This window comes from Alligator sinensis, unplaced genomic scaffold (assembly GCF_000455745.1).
Source record: "Alligator sinensis unplaced genomic scaffold, ASM45574v1 scaffold297_1, whole genome shotgun sequence".
In the NCBI taxonomy this organism is placed as follows: domain Eukaryota; kingdom Metazoa; phylum Chordata; order Crocodylia; family Alligatoridae; genus Alligator; species Alligator sinensis.
This window is the reverse complement of record NW_005841848.1, coordinates 1,103,838-1,121,609: the sequence shown is the minus strand read 5'-3', so window position 1 is coordinate 1,121,609 and position 17,772 is coordinate 1,103,838. Positions and strand designations below refer to the sequence as shown.

The following is a 17,772-nucleotide window of genomic DNA, read 5'->3' as shown; positions in this document are numbered from 1 at the left end:
AGCATCCCAGGATGCTTTGCTTCTCCCCTGAAAACCACCCCCTCAAGGGTGGGCGGGCTAGCCTTGGCCCAAGCTGTCTGATCCAGCCAAGCAGGGAGGCATGCTCTAGAGCCCCCTGGTTTCTGGCTTCAGCCACTGCTGGCACGTGGCTGCATTTCTGGAATCAAAAGTGAATATCTATTCACTTGCGTATCACTTCAATCTATATAGCTTAGACTAACCTGAAAAGATTGAATTGATTCAGCCTTTGGTTTTTTGACTGGCTGTATTTAGTCTAGGTGTTCTCAGTGTCAGGATTAAACTCCTCACAAAATGCAGTGCTGGCTGCTTTCTTTGAAAATGTGGCGAATAGTAGCCAACTTTTATATAGTGGTTAGAGCAGTAACCCAGGCAGTAGGAGGCTCCCATTCACTTCCCTAGTAAGTCTGAGAGATCAAGAAAAGTTCCCTAATCATTAGGCTATTCTGGGTGGGCCATCCCCACTGCATCTACTGGTTCTGTGCCAGTATGCAGAAAAAAAAGAAGATATATTGAGGAGGGAGAGAGAATGAAAAATGAGACCAAGAGGAAGCTTGGCTGTGTAGCCTAGTAGTTACAGGGTTCACATGGAGGGGAGATTCCTGGGTTCTGGTCTCAGATCCAGAAATTGTTCCTTTATATTACATTAAATAGTCACTGGATAAAATAAAGTCCTTGAAGTAGGAATCCAAATGCAGGACTCCTCCCTCCCAACCTAGACACTAAGCTAGAGTCTTTCAGTCTCTGTCTGGCCCATGAATTCTGCAGTCTTTCCTGCCCAGTAGTCAAGCTTCAACAGGATGACAGAGTGCCCCCACCAATGATAGTCTTTCACAGTGGTTCTCATCCTTTTTAGAGCTCTCCATAACCTTGGGGTTTTGTCTGGAACCTAATTTCAATAACTAACTTATTTGTTATAGTGCTTACCTGCTTGAAGAAGAGCTTGGAAGGAAGAGCAGCTTCCAGGGAAGAGCCTTCACTTATCTCCTTACTGAGCTTGTGCTTATCTCCTTTCTCCTGGTGGCAACCTTCAAAGGCTGTCACTGGCACCCTGGCTGAGAATCATTAGTCTATCAGATAATAGTTAAATAACTTTCCTGAGAGAGCCAGTTGTGAGTTTAAGCCCCCTCAGGAGAAGGCCGCAGTGAATCTGGCTCTCTCACTTCCTCGGTAAGTACTGTAAGCACCAGGTGATAATATGGAAGGTGGACAACACTCCCACCATCACCTTCTTCTCTAATGGTCATACATTTGTTACATTTGTTCAAACAACAGATTTAACAGTGAATTCTTCTTGTAGATCCCCAAGTGACAGAGGTTTGTGACTCAAGGTTCAAGTATGTGCCTATGCTCCAAAGAGAGGGCAGCATTTAAGAAACTGAAGTAGTCCCTATTGCATGGCTCTAGGCCAGTGGTTTTCAACCCATTTTTTCATTTGCAGACCCCGAAAAAAAGTGGAATGGAGGTGTGAACCCCTCTTGAAATTTCAAATGGAGGTGCAGACACTTTTGAATTGTAAATGTGAGTATTCTCATACTTTTGATTGATCATAGTCACCTTTTGTGGACCCCTTAGACTTAATCTGCACACCCCCAAGGGTCCATGGACCACAGGTTAAAAACTACTGCTCTAGGTAGCTTCCTGCTCCACATGCTGTCTTTTTTAATTCCCATTCTGAGGCACCTATCTCTCCCCATCCACTGTACAAAGACCACAGGTACCTAATACAGGATTTTGGATTCCACTTCTAACTTATAGGCACATAAATCTTTCATGGGCTCTAGTGCTAAGTATTGCAGAAAGGATTTTCACTTGTTTGAAAGCTATTATAAAAATCAGTATGCTAGAAGTTCAGATTTATTTCAAATTATTGATAGTCAGACTGTTAGTCAAACAGCCCTATTCCTGCACAATGCAACATGGTGCAACACTTCATAAAAATTAGAATTAATGACATTACAATTTTAATTCATTTAATTTATAGTTAATGTTTATTGAATTTGCAGGATCCTTAGTTTTGCAGGATTCAAAGGAGGTTATATTCAGTACATGACAAGTCACACTATCATTGTATGCACTATCAGACAACACGCATTCAGAAAAAAACCTCTCTGTTTGCTTCTAACATAGTATGTCTGCACTAAAAGTTGATGTACAGCTACAGGTGTAAGTTTGACCAGGTCAGCTAGTCTGAAAGGTCATAGCAGCAGTTGCTAGTGTTGGATTTCTTGCACTTTATCTCTCACTATGTATGATAATTTCAAGATAACAAGTTGTTTTATCTACACATTTCTTTGCACCACCAAGTTATACATTATCAAATGAGTAATGTGTTACTATACTTGCAGTTTATTATGCATTTTAGCATAGGAAAACCAAATGTAAGTGCTTCAAGACATAAGTGGTAAAGTGGGCAATATCTGTCACATGAGTGGAATACGTGAAATGTGGAAGTAGTATCCCAACCTAAAGTTGGCTTTTAGAACATACTGGCCATTCCATCTAAGCAGTCTCTGCTTACAGCAGTGAATCTACTGTAGACTGTCTGACAAAAAGTGAAGCATCTCCTTTATCACAGAGAATACAGTTCTTCGTCAATCAGATTTCTATTACTAGTGCCTTCATCATTATTATTATCACCAGAGGGAAAAAAAAAAACAGGCTTGACTGGCTTTGTGGACTGTTCTGGAGTAGAGTTAATATTAGAGAGCTGTGTTATATTAATCACAAGCACATTCTGAATTTAGAATTAGTTAATACTCCACTTTTTTATTCTATTACCTTTTCACTTCTAGCACACACTAGTACACACCCAAGCTTGCTGTCTCTCTTTCTTCCTCTCTCTCTCTCTCTCTTTCAGTTTTAAGGTTCTTTCTAAGTTCACCATAAACTTTGAACAATACAACGGTATCACTCTGCACTAAAAATACATCATGGAGCTGTGTAAAAAAGTAATTTATACTTTACAGTGTCCATATATATTGTTCTATAACTAACAGTGAAAGAAACATACTCTGGATAAAGGATTGTATAGAAAGAGACAGATTAAATCATTAGTCAAATTATATGGTCTCCTAGGAAATAACTTATAAGTTGAAGAGCCAAATCCTAAAGTGTAAACAAGCTACTTGCTCCCGTGGTTGATGTCTACTCGATGCAACCCTGACTAAAGCTGCCGATAGATGAGCTAGTGCGTATAATGAAATTAAAAAAGGGAGTGAAACTCATCTCTTCTGACAACTTTTTACCATCTTCTTAATTCATCCACAAATGCTGGATCCTCTGACTCTCTCCCACAGACAGTCTGTGCCCTGAGACAGCTTGGAGAGAGGTAGCCTGACTATGAGAAGCTTATTCAGACATTCCACAAAAAAGTGTGTATATAGATGCAGGGGTTAGTCAATGCATTTACCAGAGGCTTAGCAAGCTCAATGAACACCCAGCATTAAGGTATGGGGGTAGTGGAGGTATGTTGACCAGTAGGGGTGTGTGAAGTGGGTCATACTTAATTCAGATTCAGATTTGGCCTGAATCGGGGACAGTCATTCAATTCATTGATTCAGATCACTGTCCCCAATTCAATTCAGCCGAATCCAAATCTGAAGATTCAATGCTGATTCAGAGAATCAGCAATTCAGTCATAGGCACAGCTGTATATGTTTTTTCTACATACCTCAAGGTACCAGGCATGGCTTGTGAATGCTGCGATGCTGGGGCAGATGGAGCATCCCACAGGAGTGCAAGGGGCCCCCCGCATGCTCGGCAGCGAACCCAAAAGTGGACTGGAAGTGCTTTTGTTCCACTTCTGGGTCCACTGGGGAGCGTGTGGGCCCCCCCCCCCCCCCCTTCCAAGCTCGGTGAGCAGCCACAGGGGGACCCTGGGTGTCCCCCCCAGACCCAGGAGGCACCAGTCGCTGATCCAGGGAGTACTCGGTCTGCTGTGGAGTGTGCTGGGGAGCCCCCCATGCTTCTGTGGGATGCTCCATCCACCCAGCATCACAGCATTCACAAGCCACCTGCTACCTTGAGGTATGTAGAAAAAGCATTTAAAGCTGTGTCTATGTCCAAATCTCCAAATCTTTCCAAATCTCTCTAAGTCAATTTGGAGGGTTCCAATTTGATTTGGCAAGATTGAAGGGTCTCCTGATTCAATTTGGATTTGGAGATTTGGCCACCGAATCTCTGCTGAATCAAATCAGGGGTTGAAGCTCCGCACAGCCCTATTGACCAGTAGACTTGGGGTGAGTGTAGCAGTATCAACTGTTCTCAGGTGACAGCAATCTCCCTGGGAGCCAACTCTGGTGCCCCATTCACCCCCTGCCCCTGTGATGCATACAAATTAGGTGCAGGGCTGTGCCTGCTCTGGGAACCCCCCCCAGGGAGGCTGGGGGGCAGCACCATTCTACTCACTGTTCTCATCTCCTGCCCCCAAGGAACACTGCTGGCTTGGCATGGCAATGCAGGGCTATTCCTGCCATGGCAAAGACTCCTGGGGGCAATTCTGACACCCCTTCCTAGTTGGTGCTTCGGGCTGTTGCCCTACTTGTCGGGGCCTAGTTAAGCTATTCGTATCTCCTAACTGCCTTGGGAATGGAAGATATTTCCCTTTATGGTCTACAGTGATCAAGCTGATGTCCTCAATATCTGCTGGACTTTCCATCAGCAGAAAAGTTCTAATTCTCCTTGCTGAAATATAGGAAGGGGCATCATCTCCCACTGACATTGTATACAGCATTCCAGAGCAGTCTATTTCTTCCTAGTCTTCTTCTGCATTAGTGCAGTTCAATTAATGCTAGAAAGATTTCCTCCAGGGGAGAGGAAATAAATCATCATGAGGGGCAGAGGTACTGTAGCAGCTCTTATACTGTTCCTTCTCTGTAGTCAGGTAAAAGGGAGCGTGCCAAGTACTCCCATATGTCCCAGTGGCTCCTGGAGATCTTAATCTCCTCCTGTAGCTATTGACAGTTGGCACAAATTAGAGTAGCCATAACAATGGTCTTAATTATGTTAGGATGCCATGCCAACAAAGAGCAACCTCAGGATGGGAGGAATGTAAACTTGTACACACTAGCCCCCACACACTCAGGGCAGCTAAGAATTGTGGTCTTTTGGCTTTACCTCAGTGAAAATGGACCTTAGTAGCCACCCATAGAGCAGCTCTGTGGCCACTCCCAGAGAAAGTCCTCTGCAGGAATTTTATAGTGTTTATGAGCACTGCCTGGACAACAGTGCTGACGCCAGATTCTCTGCCTACCAAACATTAGGGAGAGGAAGCCAACCAAGACATTTTCTGCTACATCTCCATGAACTGGTAATGGATAAAAGTGTTCTAGTGCATTATCATGTACTTGAATTTCTGCAGCTTACATCTATAGACCTAATACTCTACTTATAGTTTTTGTCTGAACTATAGTCACATAATTAGAGAAATCAGCTCAGAAACCTTACAATTGGCTATTTTTGGTGTGATATTTTTTCTTGGAACTATTCACACCTCCAGTCTAGCTCTTACATTACAACCTCCCACTCAGACACACAACTTAATTCACCTATAGGCTTATTCATCAGGTCACTCCTTTCCTCCCTTTCTGTCAGTCTACACCATTACCACCAGCTAAGAACCTTCAGTTCTCTTCAGCACATTATCTGAGAAACACTGTTCAACCCCCAAGCAGGTTTAGTCTGAAAATTCCCCTTTTCCTACCAAGCTGAACCAATAGCCTTAGCTCAGGACCACAACCAAATGAACTCTCCCAAGGTCAGAATAGCATCCCAACTCCACCCCTACCCTTCCTATTCTACCTCTCCCACAAACATAACCTTCCAACTCAGGAAATCTACCACTAACCTTAAAACCACATACTGAGGTGCACAAAAGACAACTGACATGCTTTAGTCACAAAGCTATTGTATAGAAAGTGGAAGCACAACCATCTGTCAGTCATGCTTTATAGGAAATGTGTGACCCCTGCTCTGTTTTCAAAAGGAATGATTTGCAAGCTTAATTCCAGGATACGTTCTAGGATATAAATCACAGTCTGACATCAGTGCCTCCTTGCAAACTAGAGTTAGACATCTCTTAAATCTTGCACTTGAGAGGGACAGGATTTAAACCTACCTCTGTATTTCCCATTGACTACCTGGGGCAGATCCCCACTTCTCCTGCTGACTGTTGTGAATCCCTTTCAGAGGTGCCTTATACTCTTTGCACAATGTATATAGAGGTTAGGTGCCTAACTAAAGAGTTGTGGTTTCCAAACAGCTAGCTAGGTGCCTGAACATTACATGTGGCAAGCATTGTCAACAAGGCCATTCATTGACTTTTCTGACTCCTTTAGTGAATCTAGCCCCAACACCGTCTCCTTGCAGCCATACTCAGAAACTCCCCATCCCTCCCACCCACACAGAAACTCTGTGCATATTGCTGGGTCTGTGAAAGCAAAGGCTGCAGCAGGAGGTGTGCATGTGCAGTCACCTCTATTGTGATGAACAAAAATAGCTCCTCAGAAGCCTGCAGTCACTGGTCTGTGCCATGTCCCTCTGCTGTCTGCAATCTATATACTGCAGAGCCAGAAGTTCCCTGATGGCAACCAGCAATCAACCACACAATGCATTTTTGACATTACTGGTAAGGTTTAGCCTCATTATCTCCTAACAACCAAGTGCCCTGATACAAACCTCCCTTGATTTTTTTTTCCAGAATTTTAGTTCCAGCAGTATAGAAATGCTGCAATAAAAAGACATATTTATCCATTACATGTATAGCTTAGGCAGCAGCCAGGGGGTATACCCTACCTTGTATTCCTGATAGAGTAAGGAAAGACTTTCATGATAAAATATAGCTTAATCCCTATATTAGATTGGTGTTGGGCCTCTCATAATCATAGACTCACCTATAAAAAACCATACCATCTATTTTGCTTTGTTGGGAGATGTAACCATTACTGGCTAACAAGAAGCAAGCTATCAGAAGTATTGGACAAATTAAAAGTGAATCACTGGGGAAAAGCAACATTTTATAGCCAAAAATGATTTCTTCATTGAAATAAGTAGAAACATAAAGTTGAATGTTTTTCCGATATTATAAGGGCACTGTTTTTATACTACAAATAAAGATAAGAGGATTTTTAAAGGATCTCTTATCAAATGTTTAATACAAAAGACAAAATGAGTTGCTTTGTTGTTTTAAGTGCATAAGTAACAGTTCAGCAGCTGTGCTCACAGATCAATCTAGACTTATGTTTTGCAATCATAAGATATGATCTCCTGACTAAACATCTTAAATATAGAATGCAGAAATCCCAGTTCAAATATGAGAAATGCTAACAGCATTCCACTTGTATTTAGATGAAACTATGCTTATTCTAGCATTCAAATATTTATCCTAAATTCCAACTCAGAATGTTTGTACATGGTAAAATGGCAGATTTAGAAATTCTTAACCCATTGGATTCAGGAATAAAGCCATTTAGAGTTAGCTTACTGTATGTATTTATAATAGAAATAGACAGAAAAATTAAAATATAATTTAGTTGATCTCCAGTTAATTGTTTAAGATATATGATAACATACAAATTTGTAGTATACTTTTTTCTTTTGAGTGAATATCCATACAAAGTAGATCACATCTGTTCAGCTCAAGTCCACACATATTTATTCATCTTATCTGTTCTTTTCTGCAAATACCTCTTCTCTCCATAATTTTATCTGGCCGTTCCTCAAATCCTGATCTAGGGATGTAGTCCCTGTGCTTTCTTCCTCACTTAAGCACAGGCCCACCATTCTCCTCCTTTCCCTTTTCTCACCATCATCAGCCAGATGACCTAAGACTGAGTGTAGAACAACTAAACAAAGAATTTGAGTTAAAATAAATGAAAGAAACCACATGCAGTCACTAAATTAAACACAAGGTGCTTACCACACCAATGTTTCCCCATTGTTCCAGGATGTCCTGACTGCTAGGTCAAACCAATGAGCAAAAGCTTCTCCAGAGTGCACACCCTGACAGGCCCTCAATACTCTGTAATCACCTTAACCAAGCTAGCCTCATTCCCTTATGGCTGGAATCCATCTGTATATTTTCAATATGGACTGTGGCCCAGACACTCAAAGGTGTTTAGGTGCTTAGGGCTAGATCCAAAAAGGGGGCTATGGGGACCTAAAATTGAGGGGCAGCAGTCAATTTTATACTGTGCCTGTGTTAGGCTCTTGCTGTCTGGAAACCAGAATCCTGGATTAGGCACTTGCTCCATATCCAACACATGGGATTTGTCTCAGAAGCGTATCCAAAGCTGCCAGTACTGTGAGATGGAAGCCACAAAAGGTATAAGGCTAAGCGCAGGGCTGTATTAGAAATACCACCCTTCTTCAAGAGTTAAGCATCCAACTGAGAGTTGCAAGGAGGCCCCACTGGCTACGTAAGATCTATAGCTCTGGACCCTCTCTTGAAGGTTGTTAGCTACAGCCATTTTTTAAAGAACTAATTGGGATTCCCTCCTTTTTCCTTAAGGACACAGGGTGAGGGGAGAGGTCACTTTTTACACAATAGCCTACTCCTTACTACACAGCTCCAGGAGTGGTAGATATGGATTCACTTCTCTACTCAGCCTGAGAAGATTCAAGCACACATCTCCAGCCTCCCAGAAGAGTTCCCTAGCCAACAGACTACAGGTTATTCTGAAAAGAATACCCGGCTATTGCACCTGTTGGAAATGTGGGCAACAGAGTGCTTGATTAACTGGGCAGAAAGAGAGTACAAGTGGGGGCATGGCTCTGTAGCCTAGTGGCTCATGTACTCACTTTGATGGGGAAGACCTAGATCTGGTCCCTAATTTAAAGACTGTCTCTGTATTTCAAATTAAATAGGCAGGTGATAAAGAAATAGTTTCCTCTCAGGTAACTGCCCTAACCACTAGACTAGAAAACAATGCTGTCTATAACCCAGTGAATCTTGCCTTTTTATTGCTGCACAGTGGCATGTCTTCCACAGGAAGAACTGAGAGTGTCCCTGTCCCAGCCTGGCCTCTACCTAGTAAGTTAGGTATTCTCCTTTCTCATTTGTCCAGATGAAAGATATGAATTTGAACCCTCTTAGGCTGTGGAGGACTTATAACCTAAATCTCCCACTAGAATTTTATATAAAATGTGAAAAGCACCATTGCTACCACACCTGACTTCTTACTAGAAGACAGCCATGTCCATATTTGTGAGAAGCACAATCCTAACATATGTGTATTACCTGTACTCTGAGAACACATATGATATTGGGCCCCTCAGTTACTTAAGTGGGTGAATGCCTACTTTCTGGATCCCAGTGGGGTTTACACATGAACTAGACATGAATTCTGCAGACTGATGCAATTCTGGTTAGGCAAAGAGGTACAGCTCTGAGTACCTGGGAAATTTTAGGGTCAGAGAGTACGATGTCTATGGATTTTAGGTGACTTCAGGGGTAGGTGGCAGCTCAGAGGGGTTTTTACATCACAAAATATGAGTTAGGCAACTAAATCCTTTATTGGATTTATTCCAATTATTTCAATGGGATTTGATCACCTAAATACCATTGAGATTCTGGGCAAGTGTGACAACCTTTTTCTGCCAGCCACACAAAGTGGATACCAGCCACACAAAGTGGATATCACTCTAGATACCACTAATATCACCAACTCAGATTACTGTCCAAAACAGTCCATGCATCTAGCCAGAAATAGGTTTTCACGTATATCTCCACCCCACAGAATGCATCGTTTACATGATGCTGCATTTTTGCCCTTTTGGAGAACAGGAGTGTTAGGGTCACTCCTGTAGCAGGGTCTTTCAACATCCTGAATTATGTAAACAGTCTTTAGCCACCTGCTAAATCTGCTTCAGTGCTAAGCAAATAATGGTCATGTCATTTTGATTATCTAGCTTATTCATATATTGCACCTATATCTTTTACAGCCACTATATAATTTCACCACGGCCCTGTCCTCAGCTGTGCAGAGGTGAAAGACAGAGGAGTGCTCAGAGCCACTCTTCTCCTTTCTCAGTCTCTGGGACTCCAGTAACATAGTGTAGTCTCAGGGGGGATGTTACATTATGCTTGGCTGCAGTGTCCCCTTTTCACTGAACTTTTCTGGGGTCCAAATTGTAAGAGTGCAGCGTGCTCCAGATGCTCCTTTCTTTTTGTGACATACTGGTGGATTGCTGCTAAACTGGACAAGAGTGGCTTAGAGCCAGTGAACTCCACAGCATGCCCCTTATAGTGGAATTCTCCCATCTGTCTCATCAGGGTAGACTCGGGGCTAATCTGCAGCACAAAACCAACTTATTGAATGCTGGGATCATGCCCCATGTTTTCCTTTTAGGCTTTTCTGCTGTTGAATAATAAAACCTAGTTAAAAACCCTTATATAAAAAAGGCAGTGTAGCCAGTTCTGAACACAATCAAAGCATTCAAATCCTTTTTTATTCCGTGCTTTGTAGATATGAATATCTGAAATCCAATGAAATTCTCTAGTCATCATTTGCAAATATATAAACATCACTTGAAAACAACCCACCTATGAACGTTTGTGGAAGTGAGTGATAATGGGCTCACAGGTGTATCCTTCAGTCTCTTACACCTTGTGGTATGGAAGCAGGTCAACTAGCCTGCCAAAGTTACAAAATGTTACTGGAGTCAAAGCTTGACATTTGTCAATAATGATGATTATTATTGCACTACCTCAAAACAATGAAATAAAAATTTGAAAGAACTATTTAGTCTACAAACAGTTTTCATCTCTCAAAATAGATTATCAGTTGCAGTGTCAGTATTCAAATACCATAATGCCATTCTCTGTGTTAACTACTATACAAAACCTTAGAAAAATGTTCAGAAAAAAATGTAAGCTTTACTACAAAAAAAAAATGGAACAAAATGGTGTTTTTAAGTGTTGAAGAGATATGAAGCATTGCATCTTCATAGCCTGGTAAGAAGCAGCAGCTGTACTTAATTTTAACGTGATGTGCTTCAGATCTCATATTCATATAGGCATTAATGATCCAAATATAATGGTCCTATATAGAATAATTACTTATACGAAGGCATGAACTTCATATGCATTGTTTTTTTAAAAGGTGCTTCAAGAAGAAACTTGCTGTGGTTTTGACATTGAATATTCCCATCTAACAGTTAAAATGCTTTTGAGGGGCTGAGGAGTATTAACCTTAAATTTTAAGTACAGGAGACAATTTTAGACAATGAACCTTGATGTTACTCCTTCTTTACAGACTCCTTGCGTCTTCCTCCAGCCCAGTATAGCCAGTACAAGGAAAACAGATAGAGTGCAAAACAAACCGTTAAATCATAATGACAGAGCGTTACAACAAATACAACAAAGAAAAGAAAAAAGAAGATTCTGTGACTGATACGCTTTAGAACTAGAGACTCACTAGATAAACTATGTGCTTCATTTTTCTGGTCAGAAATATCAGCAGAATCAGAAACGAGCTGCCTTCCATGCTGGGAGCCATCACGCCAGTTTAATATTTTTCCCTCAGTTATTAAACCTTCAGATTGAGAGGCTCTCTCTTCAACTTCTTCAATAGGCTCACTAATTAAAATCATCGGCCCTAATGACTTATCTTGTCTGAACTCTGTTTGATGGAAACACTGGCTTATATTCTTTTCTCTTCCATTGCTAGAAGTCAACAGATCTGAACTCTGAAGAGCTTCTTTGTGTTCAACTTCAGGAGAGAGAGTTTTATTAATATGTGTCATTTCACTTGTGGGATTGAAATCATATCCTGATTCAGCAGAAACATTGGGAAGTGGTTTGAATGCAGAGTCTGTATTTGGATGCCCTGTATTTTCTGCTTCAGCAGCAATTATCTTAATAGACTCTTCAGAAGATGTCACTGAAGAGTTTTTGTAACGGTAACTAGATATGATATTTGTATCAGAAGGTGGCATTTCGGTTTCATTTTTAGCACCCAAATGGGAATGTGTTTCAAAAATGCTTTCCTCCTTTTGAAGCTCTTCAATCTCCTTACTGTACAAAGACAGCTGGGGATTTATGGGGGATTTAGATGACTCTTCTGAATGTAAATCCTGTTCCAAACTCTCTTCTTCTGTAGCAGAAGCCCATAATGTTTTCTCTGCAGGTGGAATATTTCCAATGTCATGTTCTGCTTTGGCAAGTCTTTCTCTGATATTGCATACAGACATCGCTTCTCCTTGCAGTGTTTCATGTTCGCGTGCATTATAAATATCTAAAACTGATTTCTTTTCAAATTCAGTGTCATATAATACACCCACTGTGTTGCGTTGACAAAGAGTATAATGTGAACCATCATTTCTCCCTTCATGTGTATCAAACGCTGTTTCCTTTTCCTCTGTGGGCCTGTCACTTAGTGCAGTCTCTTGAGGTAGCTTAGCAATTACTGCTTTTTCACTAGCAGACATTTTTTCTGGAGCACTTTCTGATGTTGTTTTAATTATAAAAGCTGTACTTGCTTCTGCTTCCCGTGTAATATCATGCTCAGATACAGAAGACTTTTCAAATCCCACCGTCTCATGGCAGGTAAACAATTCTTCTCTGGGAGTAACATTTGCACACCCAGAATTATCCCACATTCCCCACGTAACTTTACCATCTCTTTGTTCTTTAATATGTTCTGATCTATTTGCATCACACTCTCTTTCTACCAGTTGCCTTTCTGAAACACTTCCACTTTGATTTTCAGGTAGCACTCTGTTCTTATCCTCTGAAAGGATACTCACAGATTTAGGTTGACAGGGATCTGTCTCCAAAACATTGCTATTTGTTGGAAAATAACATTGACTATACAGTCTTTCATCAACAACTTTATGACCATTTTCCCTTGTATTGGACACATCATCTGGGTTTAATGACATAGCACTTGTGGGAATAATAGTCACTCTACACTGAGTGGCATCTGGATAACCACTGTCTATTCTCCTGAAGTCATCACTTAATTCACTATATCCCTCCTCCCTTTGATTTTCTTCCACGTAGCTTGAGATTTCTTTTCTTCTGCTTTTGTTGCCTGAGTGTCCTCTGTCTCTTGCCCATGTAAGCTCTGTGACTTCACAAGAGCCTGCAGCCTTCCTTTTATCAGCTATATGGGAACAAATCCGGTCATCCGCTTTTGAAGGATTGTCTTCATGTTTGTTGTCCAAAGTTGATAGCAACTCTGTGGCTTGTGTTTCAGAATGTGCAAAAATGTCAGCATATAAATCTGTTCTTACATGCACCTGGTCTTTGCTTTCAGTCATATTGACTTTTCCTTCACTTTTATCAGTGTCTGCAAACAATGAATCTAGAGTTTGGGAAGACATCTGTACCATGTGTTGATCTACAGCTGGATTAGCATTGTCATCCAGTGTTTCTGTTGCACCTGCACTTAATTGCATTGGTTTATCATGCTCTGCAGAAGTTGCTTCTGTTCTCGTTTCATAGGTCTCTTTATAGATATAAGCATCATCTTCACTGATGAATAATCTCTCCGTCATCTTACTTCCTGAGGCGCTATCTGTTTCACCTTTTGAAACATCCACATAGCTCATTTCTTGTCTGCTTGATACAATATCAGGAGTACCGATAGTCTCATTTTGCTTTGTTCCAGGCAAATATTCCTGCGATAAAAGGGTGGCGGTATCAGTGCATTCCAAAGCCTGCTCACTAATGTTTACAGAGCCTGCAGTAAGTTCCTGTGCTGATGGCTGACTATAATTATATCCTATAGAATACTTTTTGTTATCATGTAATTCTTCTAACTCTTGTAAAATATTTTCTGAGGAGGAACTGATAGGCACAGGCTGCCTAAGCAAGTCGGTGCTGGTTTCAATAAGGGTTAGCTTATTCTCCAGTCCTTGGGCTTCATTTGGAAAATTAACTGGCTCTGTTGTGTATAAATTCCTTTCATCTCTGGAAGAAGTAATTCTAGCTCCTGTGAAGTGCTGATTTAGCTGAAACAATAGAATAGAAAAAAATGATCAAAAAAAGCTTTATAAAAATATGCTAAATGAATAAGGCAGGATGTCGTTATGGAAAGTTTTGTTTTCAGTAACAAAGCTTTGATGGAAACATGTTCTGAACCGTTTGCAAAATTTGCATTGTATGTATTTTTTAACATATGTAATGAGCTTTATAGTGACGCTGAAAGGAGCATGAAATAAAACAGAATTAAGAACTCTCTTTTTATTCATGAGTTCAGTAAGCTGCAAGTGCATTTTATACAAATGAAATCTAAAGAGACCATGCTCTAAATGGGAGGTTAATTCATTCACTGCACATTCAGTTCTAGTTTTTTGGGGTTTTTGTAAGTGAGAGAATTGATACACTATATCAAAGCCTGGTAACATACGATATTGTCCAGTAAAACAAAGACACATTTGCACACAGACAAATACTGTAAGGATTATCTTTGCTTCATTTCTCTTTGGGACCTTTTGCAGCCTTCAAACCAGAATGTTTTTAGACAATATAGTAAGGCATAAGTTGGAAATGAGATTAGTGAAGTAAAAGGCTAGAAACTAATCACTCTCCTTCCAAGCTCCCAAATATCATATTGTATTATTCAACTATGCCTGCTTGTCATTGCACTCTCTTCTCACTTTAGGATACTCACAATGATAGCTCCACGCTGATCAATTAGAGGATAGTTTCTTGGGCACCCCTTTTTACATTTACACTTGCTGTAGATACCCCATTACAGTTTCTCTTATTAATATGTTTTCTGCAAAGCCTCTGCAAACTATTAATAGTAAAACGTCACTCAAAGAAAAGTGAGGGAGCTAATGTCTCTGCAAATTCTGTTTTAATGACCCTCTGCCAACTGGTGCTCAAATGTATTTGAGCTCTTCGGTGATGCCAACTGTCAGGATTTAACAGTGAGATGCCTGTGTTTTTTTTCCCTCCTCATAACTGACATTTGCATGATCTCAATAATTATATGCAAATCTTACGATTTCCCCTTCTTCTCACATAAGGCTCATGTTACTTGTCAACTGCACAGCTGTCTTGTGAGCCAATGCCTGTGGGTTTCAAAGATTTGGTTGTATTTCCATCTATTATAAACCTTCATTGTTTAATTCATTAAAGAGTGCAGAGTGCAAATTAACATCTAAATTACATCTCCCCCCATTCATTTATTGTACGGGCAATCCCTGTAATTTATAAACAGATCGTTATATTTGATCCAGCTCATTGTAGCAGGGCAAATTGAGAAAAGTATGTGATTTTTATGGCCCTTTTAAAATGCATGTTCAATCTTTAAAAAATATGGAGATGTTGACTTTCAGGTGGTGAGAGGTCCCACTATAGGTGACAACTTTGAATTTTCTGCAACTTAGAGCTAAGAAAATTTCATATTTAAGTGTGAGGAAGTCATTCTCTTTTTCCTTATCAAAAAGACAGAGGGGCACTCATCTTCCTTTCTTGTCTGATTCAGCATTCACACTTTCACAGGTGATAGCCATTATAATCTATGATTATGAATCTATGTAACCAAATGATATAAGCTCAGAACCAGCACCAAGAATAATAAATTGATGTATATGTCTCATTTATTGCCATTTCTTTCTCCATGCTGAAAAATGCAAGCCAAACCAAAGGAAAAAAAAGTAATTTAAGTGTTCATTGAGTGTGAAATGTATTATAACAAATTAATACTAAATACAGATATAGAAAAGTCTACTGTGATAATGATATAATTTGTCCTATTAAAATTATGGAAATTGGCATTTTGTTTATGTGGTGGGTTACATTGTTAACCTGTAAGAAATGCAAGATCCTAGCAACACCATTAATATAGGAATTTTACCAAATATAAAATGTTTATGTTAAGTATATACTCTTCAGCAGACACTAGGAAGAGAGATCTTTCAAATGTTACTCTTCTAATTCTTCCAAACTGTAATTTAAAGACAGACCCTGCTAAAGAAGTAGGAGAGAGATGTCATTAATTTGAGACCACAAGAAATTAATGCAGTATACTAAAATCAAAGTACCTTCTGTTGTTGATTCAGATGGAGATGCAATGAAAATTCAGAACAAGGTTTTACATTTGTAAATTAGTACATCAGCCAGCTCAGTTTAAAAGGGGACATTTCACTGGCTTTGAAGCATAAATGGATTTATATGATCTAGTATGGAAGACGTAATTGTAACACTTACCAGCAACTCTAATTCTTTTTCATTATCTTCATTATCACCTTCATCGTATTTCACACTTGTATCTTTTACATTTTTGTTAATTGGTTCTATGTCTTTGTCCTCCTCTTGCGAATAAACAATTTCTGGGATATTTGCACCTGAAGAGTTAACACAAATATATTTGAATACTTGGATTGTTTATTTCATTATCTATTTTTAATTAACATGTGCAGTAAGGAAGAACTAATTAAATTGGGTGTTGTACCTGAAGTCCTTGAATTATTCCATATGTCATCATCAGATGTTGCCAATATTTCTTCTTTGCTGTTAAATGAAAAAGAAACATCATGTGTTATTCTGCAACAATTATTGTTCCAAATCTTTTTACATCCAAACCTAAAAATAGCTAAAGTAATTATGCAAAATATTTCATGTTTTTTGCAATTCTGAAGAAACATAACTCTATAGATAACAATTGTATAAAATATTGTTAATGATGTAGCATTAACTCTTGGTTAAGGAAAGAAGTATTAAATAATGTGTTGACTTTCATATCATACTGTGAAGTTGATGTGCTCTCAGGCATTTGCTGGGAAAACTGCATAAGGATGATTAGATGGGTGAAAAATAAGGGAGTATCATTTGGGGTTCACCAGGGTTTTGGCTGTAAATCTGTTGAAGTTGTTTTTACTGTTAAAATATTTGCAGGTAAGCAGACAGCATAAGACATGTCTGTAAACTGCAATAAACAAAGAAATCTTGCTGCACTGAAGTACCTAAGACTAAGCTGTTCCTGTACCTTAGGATCTAATCCTGCTGCCATTCAATCAATGGAATTTTTCATTGAATTGATTGAAATTCATTGATTTCAAATGGAACAGGATCCTTAAAGATAAGAGACCTAAACCTGCCATGTGACTACCTAAGGAAGGGCACTGGGTGTCTTTCACACCTATAAACCTCCACACCTTAGTTGGAGGTGGAGGTTTAGATGGAACTAATGTTCAGGTCCTGATCAAAATTTACCCTTGGTAAATAAAATAGTAATGATTTTTAAAAACATAAAAATATATTTTATATCAATCAAGGACTCCAACCCCATGAAGAGAAAACATTTGTGTTGGTCTTAAAAACTTTGTGATCTGCCAGACTACTAGTGGTACTAGATTAAACTGCTTTCCAGTTTTCAACTACTAATGTAGCTTAACGCTACATCAGAGGTGTACATCAAGGGCTCAGTGAACAACTGTTCACCAGGGCACCTTTGGGGAAAACTAGGAGTAATGGTCACAAACTCCTGGAAGACCGTTTCAGGCTCAACATTAGGAAAAACTACTTCACAACTAGGGTGTCCAGACTGTGGAATAAGCTTCCTCCAGAGGTGGTGCAATCACCTACCCTGGAAATCTTCAAGAGGAGACTGGACATTGCTGGGATCACCTGACCCCAGTTGTCTTTCCTGCTTGTGCAGGGGGCTGGACCAAATAATCTTCCAAGGTCCCTTCCAGCCCCTTACAATATATTCATAGATTCATAGATGATCTATTGAGGTCCCTTCCGACCCTAACATCGAGTCCAACCCCCTGGATAGGCAGGGAAACATTTTGGTT

General features: G+C 39.9%; 1 protein-coding gene across 1 annotated transcript in view; it reads right to left on the bottom strand.

The window, feature by feature from the left end:
* Window positions 1–6,446: 6,446 nt before the first annotated feature.
* The window catches only part of PPP1R3A (protein phosphatase 1 regulatory subunit 3A), a 48,747-nt gene continuing 37,421 nt past the window's right edge, over window positions 6,447–17,772 (bottom strand). The window contains exons 2-4 of the mRNA XM_006015968.2: window positions 16,428–16,486; window positions 16,184–16,320; window positions 6,447–13,974 (exon numbers count right to left, since the gene is read on the bottom strand). Coding sequence (XP_006016030.1) covers window positions 11,257–13,974; window positions 16,184–16,320; window positions 16,428–16,486 — 2,914 coding nt within the window. The 3' untranslated portion in view covers window positions 6,447–11,256. The remainder of the gene's footprint in view (window positions 13,975–16,183; window positions 16,321–16,427; window positions 16,487–17,772) is intronic.